The sequence below is a fragment of the Salmo trutta genome, chromosome 8, assembly GCF_901001165.1.
Source record: "Salmo trutta chromosome 8, fSalTru1.1, whole genome shotgun sequence".
Classification (NCBI taxonomy): domain Eukaryota; kingdom Metazoa; phylum Chordata; class Actinopteri; order Salmoniformes; family Salmonidae; genus Salmo; species Salmo trutta.
In genome coordinates this window covers 46,392,976-46,412,072 of record NC_042964.1, presented here as the reverse complement: position 1 = coordinate 46,412,072, position 19,097 = coordinate 46,392,976, and the positions used below count along the sequence as shown (strand labels likewise).

The 19,097-nt window shown below is 42.3% G+C and overlaps 1 protein-coding gene across 3 annotated transcripts in view; it reads left to right on the top strand.

The window, feature by feature from the left end:
• The window catches only part of LOC115199102 (voltage-dependent calcium channel subunit alpha-2/delta-1-like), a 176,866-nt gene that overhangs the window by 16,951 nt on the left and 140,818 nt on the right, over positions 1 to 19,097 (top strand). For all 3 annotated transcript variants that reach the window (XM_029761671.1, XM_029761670.1, XM_029761669.1), the window contains exons 2-3: positions 10,962 to 11,043; positions 12,837 to 12,953. In XM_029761671.1, coding sequence (XP_029617531.1) covers positions 10,962 to 11,043; positions 12,837 to 12,953 — 199 coding nt within the window. The remainder of the gene's footprint in view (positions 1 to 10,961; positions 11,044 to 12,836; positions 12,954 to 19,097) is intronic.

Here is a 19,097-nt window from a genome sequence, read left to right as displayed (position 1 = left end):
GTACAGCTATGGAGTCCAAACATTACATTTGACATTTTAGGCTTGACTGAATGCTGATGCTGTTGGAAGCCCACTTCAGTGTTTTTGTAAAAAGAAAATCGCTGACATTGTGGCTGTGTGGTTTCTCTGGGTCATTGTAACTGTTATAGGCTACCTGTGTACTAATTGAGAGCTGTTGCCTTGGCAATGAGGAGAAGTGTGATGATCACTAATGAAAGGTTGAAATGAGAGGTGAGATTCCGTGAGACGTCTTACCGTCTTTAGATCCAAACCCTGAATTAAACGTCTATCTAAATGTCTATCTAAATGAGAGGTGAGATTCCGTGAGACGTCTTACCGTCTTTAGATCCAAACCCTGAATTAAACGTCTATCTAAATGTCTATCTAAATGAGAGGTGAGATTCCGTGAGACGTCTTACCGTCTTTAGATCCAAACCCTGAATTAAACGTCTATCTAAATGAGAGGTGAGATTCCGTGAGACGTCTTACCGTCTTTAGATCCAAACCCTGAATTAAACGTCTATCTAAATGTCTATCTAAATGAGAGGTGAGATTCCGTGAGACGTCTTACCGTCTTTAGATCCAAACCCTGAATTAAACGTCTATCTAAATGTCTATCTAAATGAGAGGTGAGATTCCGTGAGACGTCTTACCGTCTTTAGATCCAAACCCTGAATTAAACGTCTATCTAAATGAGAGGTGAGATTCCGTGAGACGTCTTACCGTCTTTAGATCCAAACCCTGAATTAAACGTCTATCTAAATGTCTATCTAAATGAGAGGTGAGATTCCGTGAGACGTCTTACCGTCTTTAGATCCAAACCCTGAATTAAACGTCTATCTAAATGTCTATCTAAATGAGAGGTGAGATTCCGTGAGACGTCTTACCGTCTTTAGATCCAAACCCTGAATTAAACGTCTATCTTGACATAGAAATGAAACAGTATCTGACGACAATGACACAACACTTCTGAACAGAAAGTCTCCTTGAAGAGTAGTCATCACTTTCTGCTGTTTAAATGGGTTCTGTAGAAGCGAGACTTGGCTCTTTCACACTTGTCTGGAAATCTGTTCTCTCCTTGTCTGCAATGATTGGAGAAGAATTTACAGGTGTAAACCATGTGGTGGAAGCTCATCATCAGGCTGGATTTCACCTGGTCAGTTCATTCAGATCAGAGCAATGAAGCAGAGGAAAGAAGAGCAGATGGAAAAGAAAACATGGAGAGAAAGTGCAGATGGATAGGCCTATGTGGAGGGCATACGGTGGCTGTGGAGAATACGTTTTAGAAAAGAGAGAGAGAGGGTTGGAAAAAAATACTTTATTGGTATAGGTGAAGGAAGTCATTTTAAGTTCAGAGGAATCCTTCAAGGGAGACTTTCCAGAAAAATCTCTCAGGGATCTTTTTGTGAGAAAGATTGGCCCAGTGGTGGAAAACTCCCATCTTTACTGCCTGCTTGCCAGCTCTAGCTGAACCCAGCGATGTCTGCTAGTTAGCATATTGTACAATGCCTTTACAACTAAGATAAATAAAACTTAACTTTTCTAATCAATAAATATTTACAGTAGCCTAGCATACTTAGCATGGCGCTAACACATTCTATTAGGCACACACAAATTGCCTCATAAGTTCATTTATAAGGCCTTATGATACATTAGGGCATTGTAACACTAACTGAAGTGTGTATCAGAGTACGATTATTAACTGCTATTTTGGATGGTCGCCATTCTTTTTTCATTTATTTATTAAAAACAAATTGATGGGCCCTATAGTAAAGACATGTCATTTAACGGTAATAAATGTATCACCTTTTACCTTTGGTATGAACACGACCAGTCTTATTGTCAAATAAATCACTTGAAAAGGTAGGCTACCCGCGCATGTTGGTCCACTCCACAATAAAACTAGCATCCAAACAGTGCACTGTGCACTGGCGCCATTGATCAATGGAAAGAGACATCTGTTACAAAACATCAAAAAGTGTGAAGACATTTGGAGATTGTCATTGGGTCTACACTCTTATAGCCTGAATTCATTAATGCATCTTGCTGATAAAAGGACCTTTTTGTCAGCAAGGTAGGAAGAAAAGTTGAGACACCTGAAAAGGGTTGAAATATGGGACTGTCAAGTGCAGCCACATGGGCAAAAAATAGTTTAAGCCATGACAGAGTTGGGGGTGTTTGTTTCTTTTGGAATATGCTCTTTTTTTTTTTTGATTTACCACTGTAGCAGTACAAATGGAATGTTAAACATATACACACTTAGAAAAGGGTTCTTCGACTGTCCCCATAGGAGAACCCATTTTGGTTCTATGTAGAACCCTTTTTGGTTCAAGGTATACCCTTTTGGGTTCCATGTAGAACCCTCTGAGACAGCCGAAGAACCCTTAAAGGTTCTAGATAGCACTTTTCTTTCTAAGAGTGTAGGACAATGGTTCAATGACCTTCTGGTTTGAATTCTAAATGATTATCTGGATATTGGAACGTAGCCATTGCTTCAGTTAGTAGCTACATAAAGCCGGATGATATGGCTGCATCATTTTGAAAAAGAAGCTGGGTGAAAGGGAGTGGAGAGAACAGAAATGGCCTCAGTAGTCTAAAGTAACCCGAGGGCTAATCCAGCCAGAGGTCAGTCAATGATGCTCTCACTCTGAGTCAGACAAGCTATTCTGGGCTTCCCACTCTTCTGTAACGGGCTCTGGGATTGGACGCTCTGCTCTGTGTTGTGCGTGTTTATTGGTTAAACACGTTATTCTTGGGCAACTTGTTCACTATGGCCCTTGAGCAAGGCACTTAACTCTAATTGGCTCCAGGGGCGCCGTACTACTATGGCTGACCCTGTAAAACAACACATTTCACTGCATCTAAGTGATAATAATGATATATACTGTATACAGTATATATATATTTGTTTTATTGTTTGTTACTCTTAGTGCTGTACTGTAACATATGGTGTTGTTTCCAAGTCTTTGAGAGAGGTGACCTGATTGGGGATAGTACTGTTAAATACTATGTTTCTAGGGCACTTGGGGTCAGATCCTACTCTAACATTCGGGGATCACTCGGGGATCACTCGGGGATCACTCGGGGAATGCTCAGGGAAAGCTCGGGGAACACTCGGAACACTCGGGAAACTCGGGAAACTCTCGGGGAACTCTCGGGGAACTCTCAGGGAAACATTTGTCCTATTTTATGCTTCATCACACCCCCGATATAGCACTTCAGTTGATGAGTTACTGTACATAATACAGACCCTTTCAACTCCACACACACACACACGCGTGCGCACACACACATACACACAGACTAGGCTAAGAGGGGCACCTTACCCCTTCACCTTTGAACCCCATTATGTCCTCTGAAGGCCCCTGTGCTCTGGTTTCAATGGTTTCCAATACACACAGGTGACAGCTGGTCTGGGGAGGCGTCTTCTGTTATAGAGAGAGAAAACTATTTGTCTAATCACCAGCTACTGTACAAGGTTAATAGGTTAAATATATGAGAGGCTAATTCTGTGAGGCTAAGATGCAATTGAAAGATTGAATCAAAAGATGAACCAAAAGATCCTCATTGACAGTAGTGGGGAACGCTCCAATGAATTCTCTGAACAATTTAAATATCTTTGTCTAATCACCTGTATGTGGTGGGGTCTATTTGGATGGCTTACTGATTTTGGGAAAATGAATAAAAACACTAAAGTTATCATATGTCTTTGACAAAATAACTGAATGCCATACTGCACGAAGCAGGACAACACGTCTTAACTGATTCAGTAGTGATCATCTGTCCTGTCCGCATCTATTCCCATGTAGTCATATAAAAAAATCACCACCTCTGTGTTTGGAATTCACAGACACGCATTTAAATTGAAATGTCTCGGCAAGAAACCTTGTGGGAGGTCCATGTCATTTCTTTTAAAGTGGAGGCTCTCCCTCTGCATATCACATTATTTATTAATCCAAAATAAAAACCAGTCCTCTCTCTCCTCGGGCGCACCTCCGGCAGTGTACCCGTGGTGATCTGCCCTCTGCTCTCTCCACAGAGCAAAACAAACTTAAACATTACATTGTGTAAGAGGAGGATGGCAAGAAAGAGAAAATGAAAAACTGCCGCCGTTTTCCAAATGTGGACAGTCTGTTGTGTAAGTGGGGGATGTTAAGAACACAAGCAGCAAGACAGCGAGAGAAAAGGCTCTAGGGGGTTATGGGTCTCTCTCTTTACACTTGGCTGAGTTTCACAAGGCTCCACTCAGTCTCAGTCCCAGCCCCGGAGTGTGCAACTGGCTGTATTGCTTGGCTCTCTCTCTCTCTCTCTCTGGCTCACCAGCCATTTTGGGTTTTCCCGCCTCAAAGCCCACACCCCCTTCCTCCGTTTCCCCTTCGCTAGGGAGAGTGAGAGGGAGGGATGAGAGGGGGAAGGGGTAGGGCGATGTTATCTCATTTTTCCATGACCCGCTCCAAGTTTCCATCCTCTCAGAGGGCTTTGTTGAGCTCTTTAAGTGTTGAAACCTCTTTTTTAGACATTACTTCATGGTTTGTCTTTGAGAGAAAAGCATTGCTTTTCCTTCTTTGTGGTAACATCGCACTTTTTACATTATGTGTTGAGGTAGAGCTCGTCTTTTTAAACAATACAAGAACCCTCATTTGTTTAGAGACATAAACAATAATGCTTTTGTTGTCCTTGACTTTAGATGAAGCAAGCTTTTTCACAATGCTTTTATCACAGGTGTTAGTTCACTGTGTACCAATAGTAATGTGGTGTCATTCTTTAACCAACACTCTGACCTCTGGGTTCTCCATAGCTGCCAGAGGCTACAGGACAGTTACATTATCTTTACTCAGAAACGGTCCCCTCCATGGGACAAGGTTTATTGTTGCTCCCCTCTCCTCATTACCGGCTGCCTCTCCTGTTTCAAACAAGTTATGGGGCTGAACACACACACACACACACATACACACACACACACACAGAACAAATTGGCTATAGGCTGTACCGTCTGTCTGTAGTTATTATACGGTATTGGATACTGTAAGAACTAATCATCGTTTAATCGCGGAGCAGAGTTGGCTTTTGGCCAGATTTACTAAGCTCTTCCACCTGTTGTTGGTTACCTGAGGGAATACGGCATAAAAGCTAGAACATAAGGTCAGTATTCAGGGAAGGATTCCAAATAGTCAGCCCATATGTTCATCATAGAGAATATGAAGTCTATTCATTATTTTATAAATGCTGCGTTCTACATGTGAGCTGTTTCTCTCTGCATCTCCTGTCCAATGCTATTCTAAGTGCAGCGGCAACACATTTACATTTTAACAGAGGACCTCATTGCTGAGGGCACCTGTTGCATCTGCATAGCCTGTTAGATAGGACCAAGGGACACATTTCTAGGGAGCACTCTGTTGGATAGGACCAAGGGACACATTTCTAGGGAGCACTCTGTTGGATAGGACCAAGGGACACATTTCTAGGGAGCACTCTGTTGGACATAGCAGACAAAAGCTGACTCTACAGGCTAGTACCTTACTGTGCTTCCTAGAAGCTATTCCTGCTGTGAGCTAAGGGCTATGAGAGCAGCGGTGGCTCAGTGATGCTGGCTCAGCGGTGCTGGCTCAGTGGTGCTGGCTCAGCGGTGCTGGCACAGTGGTGCTGGCTCAGCGGTGCTGGCTCAGTGGTGCTGGCTCAAGGGTATGTCATGCACTGATATCTTCATGGAGGGGTTAGGAGGAAAGGTGTGTGAGCGTGTGTGTTTGTATGAGCATGTGTGTGAGTGTGAATGAGTGCGCAGCCATGTGTGTGTGTGTGTGTGTGTGTGTGTGTGATCAGAAATGTGCTGATAGTACTCCAGTCTTGCCTCCAAGCCCCCCCAGACAGCTGCTTCTCTGAGCTATATATACAGTACCAGTCAAAAGTCTGGACACAGCTACTCATTCCAGGGTTTTTCTTTATTTTTACTATTTTCTACATTGTAGAATAATAGTGAAGACATCAAAACTATTAAATAACACCTTGTCACAACACAACTGATTGGCTCAAACAAATTTAAAAGAGGAAAGAAATTCCACAAATTAACTTTTAACAAGGCCTACCTGTTAATTGACATGCGTTCCAGGTGACTACCTCATGAAGCTGGTTGAGAGAATGCCAAGAGTGTACAAAGCTGTCATCAAGGCAAAGGGTGGCTACTTTGAAAAATATCAATTATAAAATATATTTAGATTTGTTTTACACTTTTTTGGTTACAACATGATTCTATATGTGTTATTTCATTGTTTTGATGTCTTCACTGTTATTTTACAATGTAGAAAATAGTAAAAATAAAGAAAAACCCTTGAATGACTAGGTGTGTCCAAACATTTGACTGGTTCTGTATGTTTTACAGCACGAGCCCCAGTCACATTGCAGTGTGGGTTATTAGATAGGATAACATAACACATATCCAAAGTCAAGGGCTAATGCACTTCTGTATAGTGGAATGGGTTAAAACACTCCTGGGAGAAAATTTTTAATTTCCCTTATGATTCCCAGTCATGCATTTTTAATGGTTATTGACAAGGATTTTTAACACGTTTGTGTGTGTTGGGGGGGGGGGGGGCAAGGTGCGTGCGTGCCTGCCTGCGTGTTTTTATTCACGTGTGTGTGTGTGTGTGTGTGTGTGTGTGTGTGTGTGTGTGTTTCTCCCTAGAAGATGAGCCTGTACCACGTCTCACTTGTCAAGTAATAAGATTAATCTAGGTGTTTGACAGTTGGTGAGTTCGTGGATATGGATTCATACTTCCTCCCCTAACTATGTTGAGGGTTCATGTACTGCTGTGGTGTCCTTCAAATCAGGGATGAGTCCCAAATGGCACCCTATACTCTATATATTGCACTAGGTTTGACCAGGGCCCATAAGGCTCCCATAGGGCTCTGGTCTAAAGTAGTGCACTGTATAGGGAATAGGGTGCCATTTTGGACACAGCCCATGTCTCCTCTGGGTCTGCATTTAGGTGTTTGAAGTAGATGTATTTATTAAGACACACCGCTACCTGCTGTTTGGAAATGTGCACACTCAATCACTGTGTTTACCTGTGGATGGACCATTCACCCACTTCTAGACTATTCCCTACTGCTAGTGTAATGAATGAACCAATGCAGTCCACAATCCCCACGTCAACCTTGCGTAGATTTCATCGCTATTGTATGTGACCCGATTCGTGTTCAATAGGGCACGCTGTAGCAAAACGTTTTCAACAGAGGACAAAAATGTGTTCAAAATGGCAGCTATACTGGTTATTCAATGTGTATCAATCCATTTGTTTATAACACATTTTGGTCTTATGGTTACGTATGGACCTATTCTCTTCAGAACAATGAAGGAACCACTCACTGTGAACTTGACACACTTTCAGTGTTTACTTAATCCATACTGTATACACCTTTGAGCCAATTAACTATTGTTCAGTTTCTGTATAGGGTACAGTTAGTTTATTGAGCCAGTTAACTATTGTTCAGTTTCTGTATAGGGTACAGACAGTTTATTGAGCCAATTAACTATTGTTCAGTTTCTGTATAGGGTACAGACAGTTTATTGAGCCAATTAACTATTGTTCAGTTTCTGTATAGGGTACAGACAGTTTATTGAGCCAATTAACTATTGTTCAGTTTCTGTATAGGGTACAGACAGTTTATTGAGCCAATTAACTATTGTTCAGTTTCTGTATAGGGTACAGACAGTTTATTGAGCCAGTTAACTATTGTTCAGTTTCTGTATAGGGTACAGACAGTTTATTGAGCCAATTAACTATTGTTCAGTTTCTGTATAGGGTACAGACAGTTTATTGAGCCAATTAACTATTGTTCAGTTTCTGTATAGGGTACAGACAGTTTATTGAGCCAGTTAACTATTGTTCAGTTTCTGTATAGGGTACAGACAGTTTATTGAGCCAGTTAACTATTGTTCAGTTTCTGTATAGGGTACAGACAGTTTATTGAGCCAATTAACTATTGTTCAGTTTCTGTATAGGGTAGACAGTTTATTGAGCCAATTAACTATTGTTCAGTTTCTGTATAGGGTACAGACAGTTTATTGAGCCAATTAACTATTGTTCAGTTTCTGTATAGGGTAGACAGTTTATTGAGCCAATTAACTATTGTTCAGTTTCTGTATAGGGTACAGTTAGTTTATTTGTATCTCATTAACACAATCAAAATAAAGCATTATGATAGAATGGAGTCGTGCTGTTACTAATTTCTCCCTCTACTATCCCTGTATACATTACCTACTATCTCACCCCTGTCCTTGTTACTCACCCACTGACAACCATGAATATATAATCTACTCTGTCTATATCTATATGTACTCTAATGCACAGTTAATGGGGAGTCAAAACACATATACTCGTGGTAAACATGACTGTTTCTAGACCGCTGAATATATTAGCCTACATGGCGAGGTATGTTTTGCATAACGTGATCGTCAGCAGTAGAGGTCGACCGATTATGATTTTTCAATGCCGATACCGATTATTGGAGGACGGGAAATGCCGATACCGATTAATCAGACGACTTTAAAAAAAAACTGTATTTGTAATAATGACACTTACAACAATACTGAATGAACACTTATTTTAACTTAATATAATACATCAATAAAATCAATTTAGCCTCAAATAAATAATGAAACATGTTCAATTTGGTTTAAATAATGCAAAAACAAAGTGTTGGAGAAGAAAGTAAAAGTGCAATATGTGCCATGTAAGAAAGCTAACGTTTAAGTTCCTTGCTCAGAACATGAGAACATATGAAAGCTGGTGGTTCCTTTTAGCATGAGTCTTCAATATTCCCAGGTAAGAAGTTTTAGGTTGTAGTTATTATAGGACTATTTCTCTCTATACGATTTGTATTTCATATACCTTTGACTATTGGATGTTCTTATAGGCACTTTAGTATTGCCAGTGTAACAGTATAGCTTCCGTCCCTCTCCTCGCTCCTACCTGGGCTCGAACCAGGAACATATCGACAACAGCCACCCTTGAAGTAGCGTTACCCATGCAGAGCAAGGGGAACAACTACTCCAAGTCTCAGAGCGAGTGACGTTTGAAACGCTATTAGCGCACACCCAGCTAACTAGCTAGCCATTTCACATGGGTTACACCAGCCTAATCTCGGGAGTTGATAGACTTGAAGTCATCAACAGCGCAATGCTTGAAGCATTGCGAAGAGCTGCTGGCAAAACGCACGAAAGTGCTGTTTGAATGAATGCTTACGAGCCTGCTGGTGTCTACCATCGCTCAGTCAGACTGCTCTATCAAATCATAGACTTAATTATAACATAATAACACACAGAAATACGAGCCTTAGGTCATTAATATGGTCGAATCCGGAAACTATCACGTTTATTCTTTCAGTGAAATACGGAACTGTTCCGTATTTTATCTAACGGGTGGCATCCATAAGTCGAAATATTCCAGTTACATTGCACAACCTTCAATGTTATGTCATAATTACGTAAAATTCTGGCAAATTAGTTTGCAAAGTGCCAGGCGGCCCAAACTGTTGCATATACCCTGACTCTGCGTGCAATGAACGCAAGAGAAGTGACACAGTTTCACCTCGTTAATATTGCCTGCTAACCTGGATTTCTTTTATCTAAATATGCAGGTTTAAAAATATATACTTCTGTGTATTGATTTTAAGAAAGGCATTGATGTTTATGGTTAGGTACATTCGTGCAACGATTGTGCTTTTTTCGCAAATGCGCTTTTGTTAAATCATCCCCCGTTTGGCGAAGTCGGCTGTCTTTGTTAGGAAGAAATAGTATTCACACAGTTCTCAACGAGCCAGGCGGCCCAAACTGCTGCATATACCCTGACTCTGTTGCAAGAGAAGTGACACATTTTCCCTTGTTAAAAGAAATTCATGTTAGCAGGCAATATTAACTAAATATGCAGGTTTAAAAATATATACTTGTGTATTGATTTTAAGAAAGGCATTGATGTTTATGGTTAGGTACACGTTGGAGCAACGTGTACCTAAGTGATTATATGCAATGCAGGACAGGCTAGATAAACTAGTAATATCATCAACCATGTGTAGTTAACTAGTGATTATGATTGATTGATTGTTTTTTATAAGATAAGTTTAATGCTAGCTAGCAACTTACCTTGGCTTCTTACTGCATTCGCGTAACAGGCAGGCTCCTCGTGGAGTGCAATGTAAAGCAGGTGGTTAGAACGTTGGACTAGTTAACCGTAAGGTTGCAAGATTGAATCCCCGAGCTGACAAGGTAAAAATCTTTCGTTCTGCCCCTGAACAAGGCAGTTAACCCACCGTTCCTAGGCCGTCATTGAAAATAAGAATGTGTTCTTAACTGACTTGCCTAGTTAAATAAAGGTGTAAAAAAAAATCAAAAAACGGCCAAGAATACCAATTTCCGATTGTTAGGAAAACGTGAAATCGGCCCCAATTAATCGGCCATTCCGATTAATCGGTCGACCTCTAGTCAGCAGTACTGTTACTGCCTGACTCAACTGCTCTGTTAATGTGTCATCATGTGGTATCTACTGCAAGGTGATTGGCGAATCGAAGTAAGTCAAGACAATTTATGCAGTGAGGCGGAACATTCACAGCTTTGCAGATAGAAATGTAACATAGAGCTAACTTGATTCCTTATTCTATTTGACAGACATGTATTACTATCGGATCATTCTGCACCTTTAGGGTCTTATTTATTAGTGCACACTGAAGCAAAATGATTCGCAACAGAAAAACAACAACGTTTCTTACTGAACAGTTCAGTAATTCCCTCCCTGTTTCAGTCCATCGTCTTTTGCTTGGTGCCAATTTAATATGATCCTGATAAAAGCAGTTTAGAGATATCGATGTGATTGGATGATAAGTAAAACAATTTGAGCATCAGATTCGATGAGTTACAGGAAGTAAATTCATTTGAATGATTTTGATTGGTGCTTTCATTGTTTCCTCAGGATAAAGGAATGGGTGGAGCAGATGCAGCAGGAGTTGGTCACACTGACGGACACAGCCAGCGGAGTGGAGAACCTCATACAGGTGGGACACACAGGAACACCTTGTAAACATAGCCACACAGACGTGCACAAACGTGTATATACCACACCATCACACTCCTCTCAAACGCACAGGATGCTTGCAACCCCATAGTCACACATCCACAACTCTGGATTTCTGACCCACCATTCAACAATCAATATACACACACGCGCGCACACACGCGCGCACACACACGCGCACACACACATGCGCACACACATGCGCACACATACTCCTGACCTCTCCTGTTTGATGTGTGTCACATCCAATACAATGATGGTTGTCACAACAGATCTGGACTTTACAAAGTGCCATCTCATTAGTGATGTGTGGGACATCTGTTTACAGTATTCTGCTAGGGGAATGTCCACACTCAAGGACTATCAGTGTCAACTCCAAACACCACATCCCTATCCACTTCCCTAACAAGCTTACATGATATGGACAGTTAGGAGGAGCTGTTACTCTGCCTGCATCCCAAATGGCACCCTATTCCCTATATAGGGGGCTCTGGTCATAAGTAGTGCACTATATGGGGAATAGGGTGCCTTTTGGGACACATCCCTTGTGTTGATTGCTATAACCCTATGACACCTCTCCTCCTCTTGCCTAGCCAGGCCTGATATGGAGCCGCTGTAATTATGTCTAGTTTAAATGTCACATGCTCAAGTACAGTGAAAATGTATTTCTTGCAAACCTATAGCCCAACAATGCAATAATCAATAACAATGTATAACTAGAAAAAAATAATATTAAGATATATGAAATGCACAATAATCATCACAGTAATTGTCAATGTACTTCAGATTCCTTTTGGATGACATTTTTCAGACACACACACATGTCCCAGGGACAACACACAGGCATGATTTCCCTTGAGCAACACAGTATTCTCAGGACAATACCCATAACAGACACCATGCCAGGGCTACCTCTTGCCCTGCTTGTCAGGGCTGCCATCACAGACATTTAAAAGAAAGAGAACATGCCTGTCGCAGGCATCATTTGATGCTCATGGGGTGAGGGAAAATAGATAGACTATATGATCTAATCTGGACCCTATAGCCTATATATAGATAGAGAGTGGTATTATATCAATGGTCAACTGTTGCAGTAGAATAAATGTAGGTTTCCTTCATTGAGACCTCTGGCAGCATGGCTGCTTTGTTTACCACACTGGGGAGGGGATTGTATTTGCTTGTAAGCAGAAAGAGCATGTGGAGAATAACCATCAGTATCATTACTCATGGACAAGCAGAAACACATAGCACAGCCCCGCAGAGGTTAGCTAAGTAAACACACACTTCGATACACAGACTTAGACACATACACGCACATGCACATACACTCACACACTACAGGCCTGTGGTTTTAATGCCGGACCTAGAAAGCCCCTCCGGCTGCTAAATAATTGGCTGTTTGGCATTTCAGATTTTTTATTGTTTTATTCCTCATTCAGTAAGTGGTGTTTGCCGTTGTGCTCCAATGTTGCATAATGTTGCTTGATTTACACTGGCATTGTACACACAGCGGTGACGTCATGATTTGACACATTTGACACATCTGACACATTTACATACATTTGGATTATTGTGTTCATTGTCCCTGCAAATAAAGGTAATCAAGTACATTTTTGTGACTATCCTCATAGGTACAATTCTCAGATACACAATGTCAATATTTTATCAAAGTATCTCTCTCTCCTGGTTGGTCCAGTGTCACCTTTGACCCTTGATTCTCTCTCTTGATTGCTTCACTGTCACCTTTGACCCTCTGTCTCCTGATTGGTGCAGATCTTCCAGAGCCACAGGAAGTACTTCAGTGTGGGGTCCAACGATGCCAGCCAACTGGTGGCTAATGCAGCGGGGAACATCGAGAATCTCCTGGCCAACCGTTCTCGTGCTCTCAAGGTGAGTACCAGTTCATATCAGTTCACACACACACACACACACACACACACACACACACACACACACACCGTGTTAGAAAAGGCAAATTGATGATATCGGAATTGATGACCAAGAATGTGAGCTATTTGTTGTTGAATTAGGTTAGTGATAGGGTTAGGGCGAAAGAGGGTCAAATCCCATTTGTGGTTAGCATATATCATACTGCCATCTTTTCCTTTATGACTAGACAATGTCAGACTCAAAGTTGTCCTCGCTGTGTCCTTATGCCCTCTGTATAATACCTATCCCCATCCAGATAACTTTATCCTACCACCACTTGAGTAAAGACAATTAAAGTCCCCAGGCATTGTGTGTCTCGATCAATCAGGATCGATCTGGCTTGGGCCAGAATCCAATTAAGTCTGTGGGTTGCCGTGGTAGCGGGTGTTAATTACCCTGTCAGTCATCAGCTCCTTTGTTTTTCTTACATCACAATAGTTGCAGTCAGGTTTTAACGAGATAGTTGTTTCCTTTGTTTATCATTGTGATAAAAATACAATGCTGACACACACTGTTAGACACACACACACACACACACACACACACACACACACACACACTGCTGATAGATTAGGTAATTGGGTAGATAGATGGAGATAGATAGAGATGTAATGCAACATTTGTTCTGAGCTCTGACACCATGTCAGGTTTCACCTGCACGCATCACAGAGGCTGTTCAGTTCTGAATGTTTAACTCTTCGCTGGACGTGTGGATTGAGGGAGGGAAGGGGAGAGAAGGGGGAGACTGGTGTGTGGAAGAAGAGAGGAATGGAGAAAGAGAGGGATGGAGGGTTGGAGAAAAGGAGAGGGGGATGGAGGGAGAGAAAGGGGGGATGGCTGAAGGTACTTTGACGAGAAGACATTAATAAACACATGCAGCTGATTACATTTTTTTAACCTCTATTTAAGCAAGTGAGTCGGTTAAGAACAATTTCTTTTTATAATGATGTTCCTGGCAAGTGTCGAGGGGCAGGTTGGGCAATGAACAACAGCCAGTGGAGTGTTAACATGGAGGCTTAATGAGCAGACTGACCTGCCTGTGGCCCTCAGGGTAATGAGGCGGAACTGAATCTGCTTATAGTGATCAACAGAGAGATAGACCAGACTGTAGATAGAGAGATAGACCAGACGGTAGATAGAGAGATATACCTGACTGTAGATAGAGAGATAGACCAGACTGTAGATAGAGATAGACCAGACTGTAGATAGAGAGATAGACCTGACCTGTAGATAGAGAGATAGACCTGACCTGTAGATAGAGAGATAGACCTGACCTGTAGATAGAGAGATAGACCTGACCTGTAGATAGAGAGATAGACCTGACCTGTAGATAGAGAGATAGACCTGACCTGTAGATAGAGAGATAGACCTGACCTGTAGATAGAGAGATAGACCTGACCTGTAGATAGAGAGATAGACCTGACCTGTAGATAGAGAGATAGACCTGACCTGTAGATAGAGAGATAGACCAGACTGTAGATAGAGAGATAGACCTGACCTGTAGATAGAGAGATATACCAGACTGTAGATAGAGAGATAGACCTGACTAGAGAGAGAGAGAGAGAGAGAGAGAGAGAGAGAGACCTGACTGTAGATAGAGAGAGAGATAGACCAGACTGTAGAGAGAGAGATAGACCAGACTGTAGATAGACCAGACTGTAGATAGAGAGAGAGAGATAGACCAGACTGTAGATAGAGAGAGAGAGATAGACCAGACTGTAGAGAGAGAGATAGACCAGACTGTAGAGAGAGAGAGAGAGACCAGACTGTAGATAGAGAGAGAGAGAGAGAGAGAGAGAGAGAGACCAGACTGTAGATAGAGAGAGAGAGAGAGAGAGAGAGAGATAGACCAGACTGTAGATAGACCAGACTGTAGATAGAGAGAGAGAGATAGACCAGACTGTAGAGAGAGAGATAGACCAGACTGTAGAGAGAGAGAGAGAGAGAGAGAGAGATAGACCAGACTGTAGAGAGAGAGAGAGAGAGATAGACCAGACTGTAGAGAGAGAGAGAGAAAGAGATAGACCAGACTGTAGATAGAGAGAGAGATAGACCAGACTGTAGATAGAGAGAGAGATAGACCAGACTGTAGATAGAGAGAGAGATAGACCAGACTGTAGATAGAGAGAGAGATAGACCAGACTGTAGATAGAGAGAGAGAGACCAGACTGTAGATAGAAAGAGAGAGAGAGAGACCAGACTGTAGATAGAGAGAGAGAGAGAGACCAGACTGTAGATAGAGAGAGATAGACCAGACTGTAGATAGAGAGAGAGAGAGATAGACCAGACTGTAGATAGAGAGAGAGATAGACCAGACTGTAGATAGAGAGAGAGATAGACCAGACTGTAGATAGAGAGAGATAGACCAGACTGTAGATAGAGAGAGAGAGAGATAGACCAGACTGTAGATAGAGAGAGAGAGAGAGACCAGACTGTAGATAGAGAGAGAGAGATAGACCAGACTGTAGATAGAGAGAGAGAGATAGACCAGACTGTAGATAGAGAGAGAGAGATAGACCAGACTGTAGATAGAGAGAGATAGACCAGACTGTAGATAGAGAGATAGACCAGACTGTAGATAGAGAGAGAGAGAGATCAGACTGTAGATAGAGAGAGAGAGACCAGACTGTAGATTGAGAGAGAGCGAGATAGACCAGACTGTAGATAGAGAGAGAGAGAGATAGACCAGACTGTAGATAGAGAGAGAGAGAGAGAGAGAGAGAGAGAGAGAGATAGACCAGACTGTAGATAGAGAGAGAGAGAGATAGACCAGACTAGAGAGAGAGAGAGAGAGAGAGAGAGAGAGAGAGAGAGAGAGAGAGAGACCTGACTGTAGATAGAGAGACCTGACTGTAGATAGAGAGATAGACCTGACTGTAGATAGAGAGAGAGACCTGACTGTAGATAGAGAGAGAGACCTGACTGTAGAGAGAGAGAGAGAGAGACCTGACTGTAGAGAGAGAGAGAGAGAGAGAGACCAGACTGTAGATAGAGAGAGAGAGATAGACCAGACTGTAGAGAGAGAGATAGACCAGACTGTAGAGAGAGAGATAGACCAGACTGTAGAGAGAGAGATAGACCAGACTGTAGATAGAGAGAGAGATAGACCAGACTATAGAGAGAGATAGACCAGACTGTAGATAGAGAGAGAGAGATAGAGAGATAGACCAGACTGTAGAGAGAGAGATAGACCAGACTGTAGATAGAGAGAGAGAGAGATAGACCAGACTGTAGATAGAGAGAGAGAGAGAGAGAGATAGACCAGACTGTAGATAGAGAGAGATAGACCAGACTGTAGATAGAGAGAGATAGACCAGACTGTAGATAGAGAGAGAGAGAGAGAGATAGACCAGACTGTAGATAGAGAGAGAGAGACCAGACTGTAGATAGAGAGAGAGAGACCAGACTGTAGATAGAGAGAGAGAGAGATAGACCAGACTGTAGATAGAGAGAGAGAGAGAGAGATGACCGACTGTAGATAGACCAGAGAGTGAGAGATAGACCAGACTGTAGATAGAGAGAGATAGACCAGACTAGAGATAGACCAGACTGTAAGATAGAGAGAGGAGATAGACCAGACTGTGATAGATAGAGAGAGATAGACCAGGACTCTGTAGATTAGAGAGAGAGAGAGATAGAACCAGCACTGTAGATAGAGGAGAGATAGACCAGGACTGTGAGAGAGAGAAGAGATCTACCAGACTGTTAGAGAGGAGGAAGACCGACTAGATGGGAACCAGACTGTAGATAGAGAGAGAGGAGAGATAGACCAGACTGTAGATAGAGATGAGAGAAGAGAGGAGAATTTAGACCAGACTGTAGATAGAGAGATAGACCAGATGTAGATAGAGAGCGAGAGAGAGGAGAGAGAGATAGACCAGACTGTAGATAGGAGGACAGAGAGAGCTAGGACCAGGACTGTGTAGAGAGAGAGAGAGAGAGAGAGAGAGAGAGAGAGAGAGAGAGAGAGAGACCAGACTGTAGATAGAGAGAGAGAGATAGACCAGACTGTAGATAGAGAGAGAGAGAGAGATAGACCAGACTGTAGATAGAGAGAGATAGACCAGACTGTAGATAGAGAGAGATAGACCAGACTGTAGATAGAGAGAGATAGACCAGACTGTAGATAGAGAGAGAGAGACCAGACTGTAGATAGAGAGAGAGATAGACCAGACTGTAGATAGAGAGAGAGAGAGATAGACCAGACTGTAGATAGAGAGAGAGAGAGAGATAGACCAGACTGTAGATAGAGAGAGAGAGAGAGATAGACCAGACTGTAGATAGAGAGAGATAGACCAGACTGTAGATAGAGAGAGAGAGAGATAGACCAGACTGTAGATAGAGAGAGAGAGAGATAGACCAGACTGTAGATAGAGAGAGAGAGACCAGACTGTAGATAGAGAGAGAGAGACCAGACTGTAGATAGAGAGAGAGAGAGAGAGAGATAGACCAGACTGTAGATAGAGAGAGAGAGAGATAGACCAGACTGTAGATAGAGAGAGAGAGAGAGACTAGACTGTAGATAGAGAGAGAGAGATAGACCAGACTGTAGATAGAGAGAGAGATAGACCTGACTGTAGATAGAGAGAGAGAACGAGAGAGATAGACCTGACTGTAGATAGAGAGAGAGAACGAGAGAGATAGACCTGACTGTAGATAGAGAGAGAGAGAGAGAGATAGACCTGACTGTAGATAGAGAGAGAGAGATAGACCTGACTGTAGATAGAGAGATAGACCTGACTGTAGATAGAGAGATAGACCTGTCTGTAGATAGAGAGATAGACCTGACTGTAGATAGAGAGATAGACCTGACTCCTCTCACAACACCAGGCTCCTATTACACTATTCAACCAGGACCACTCTCCTCTCACAACACCAGGCTACTATTACACTATTCAACCAGGACCACTCTCCTCTCACAACACCAGGCTACTATTACACTATTCAACCAGGACCACTCTCCTCTCACAACACCAGGCTCCTATTACGCTATTCAACCAGGACCACTCTCCTCTCACAACACCAGGCTCCTATTACGCTATTCAACCAGGACCACTCTCCTCTCACAACACCAGGCTCCTATTACGCTATTCAATCAGGACCACTCTCCTCTCACACAACACCAGGCTCCTATTAGGGCCCATTCAACAGCTCTCTCTCTCTCTCTAGCTCTCTCTCTCTCTCTCTCTCTCTCTCTCTCTCTCTCTATCTCTCTCTCTCTCTCTCTCTCTCTAGCTCTCTCTCTCTCTCTCTCTCTAGCTCTCTCACTATAACAGTCTCTCCCTTCTCTACCTTCAAATACTCCTATATGAACATGCTAGCTCTCTCAAGCTTCAATTCAAGAGCAGAAAGACTAGTAACAAAGACTTCTAGCAACACAATGGCCTGCTACACACTCTACCACAGAACATAGGAAAGAAAACAGGATGTCCGTGTTACTTGTCAAGAAGACACAGAAAGTGAATTCATTTCAGCTGTTATTCTGTATCATCTAATACATTTAGGTTTGTTTCTTTAGAGAGGTCGTGTTTTGCAATGCTGCCATGGCAACAATGCTAGCTAGTCATATTAGATGTAATAGTGTGCAATGTGGCAAGGTACAACTGATTTAATTTAAAACAATGTCCTCTGATAACAGATAACCACATTTCGGAAAAAATGTAGATTCTATTCTTATCACTTAACTTATTCAGAAAGGTGCAACTTTTGAGTGTTCAGATAGAAATGCATCATGTAGAACAGACATTGTACTCTGCCATGTAGAATCAGAAATATTGTCATCTCTACTCATTATATTTCTATCGGCAACTTTCTCGAAGGAAGACCCCACTTAATTATCCTCTTAGTCCGATATGCACAGTAGCACATTTCTTCTCTGTCACACTAGGCTGCAGGTAGCCTAACAGTTAGAGCGTTGGGACAGTAACCGCAAAGTTGCTTGTTCACATCCCCGAGCCGGCAAGGTGGAAAAATCTGCTATTCTGCCCTTGAGCAAGGCAGTTAACTCCCACAACATCTTCTCCCCGGGCACCTGATTCAGAGAGGTTGGGTTAAATGTGGAAGACACTTTTCAGTTGATTGCATTCAGTTGTGCAACTGACTAGG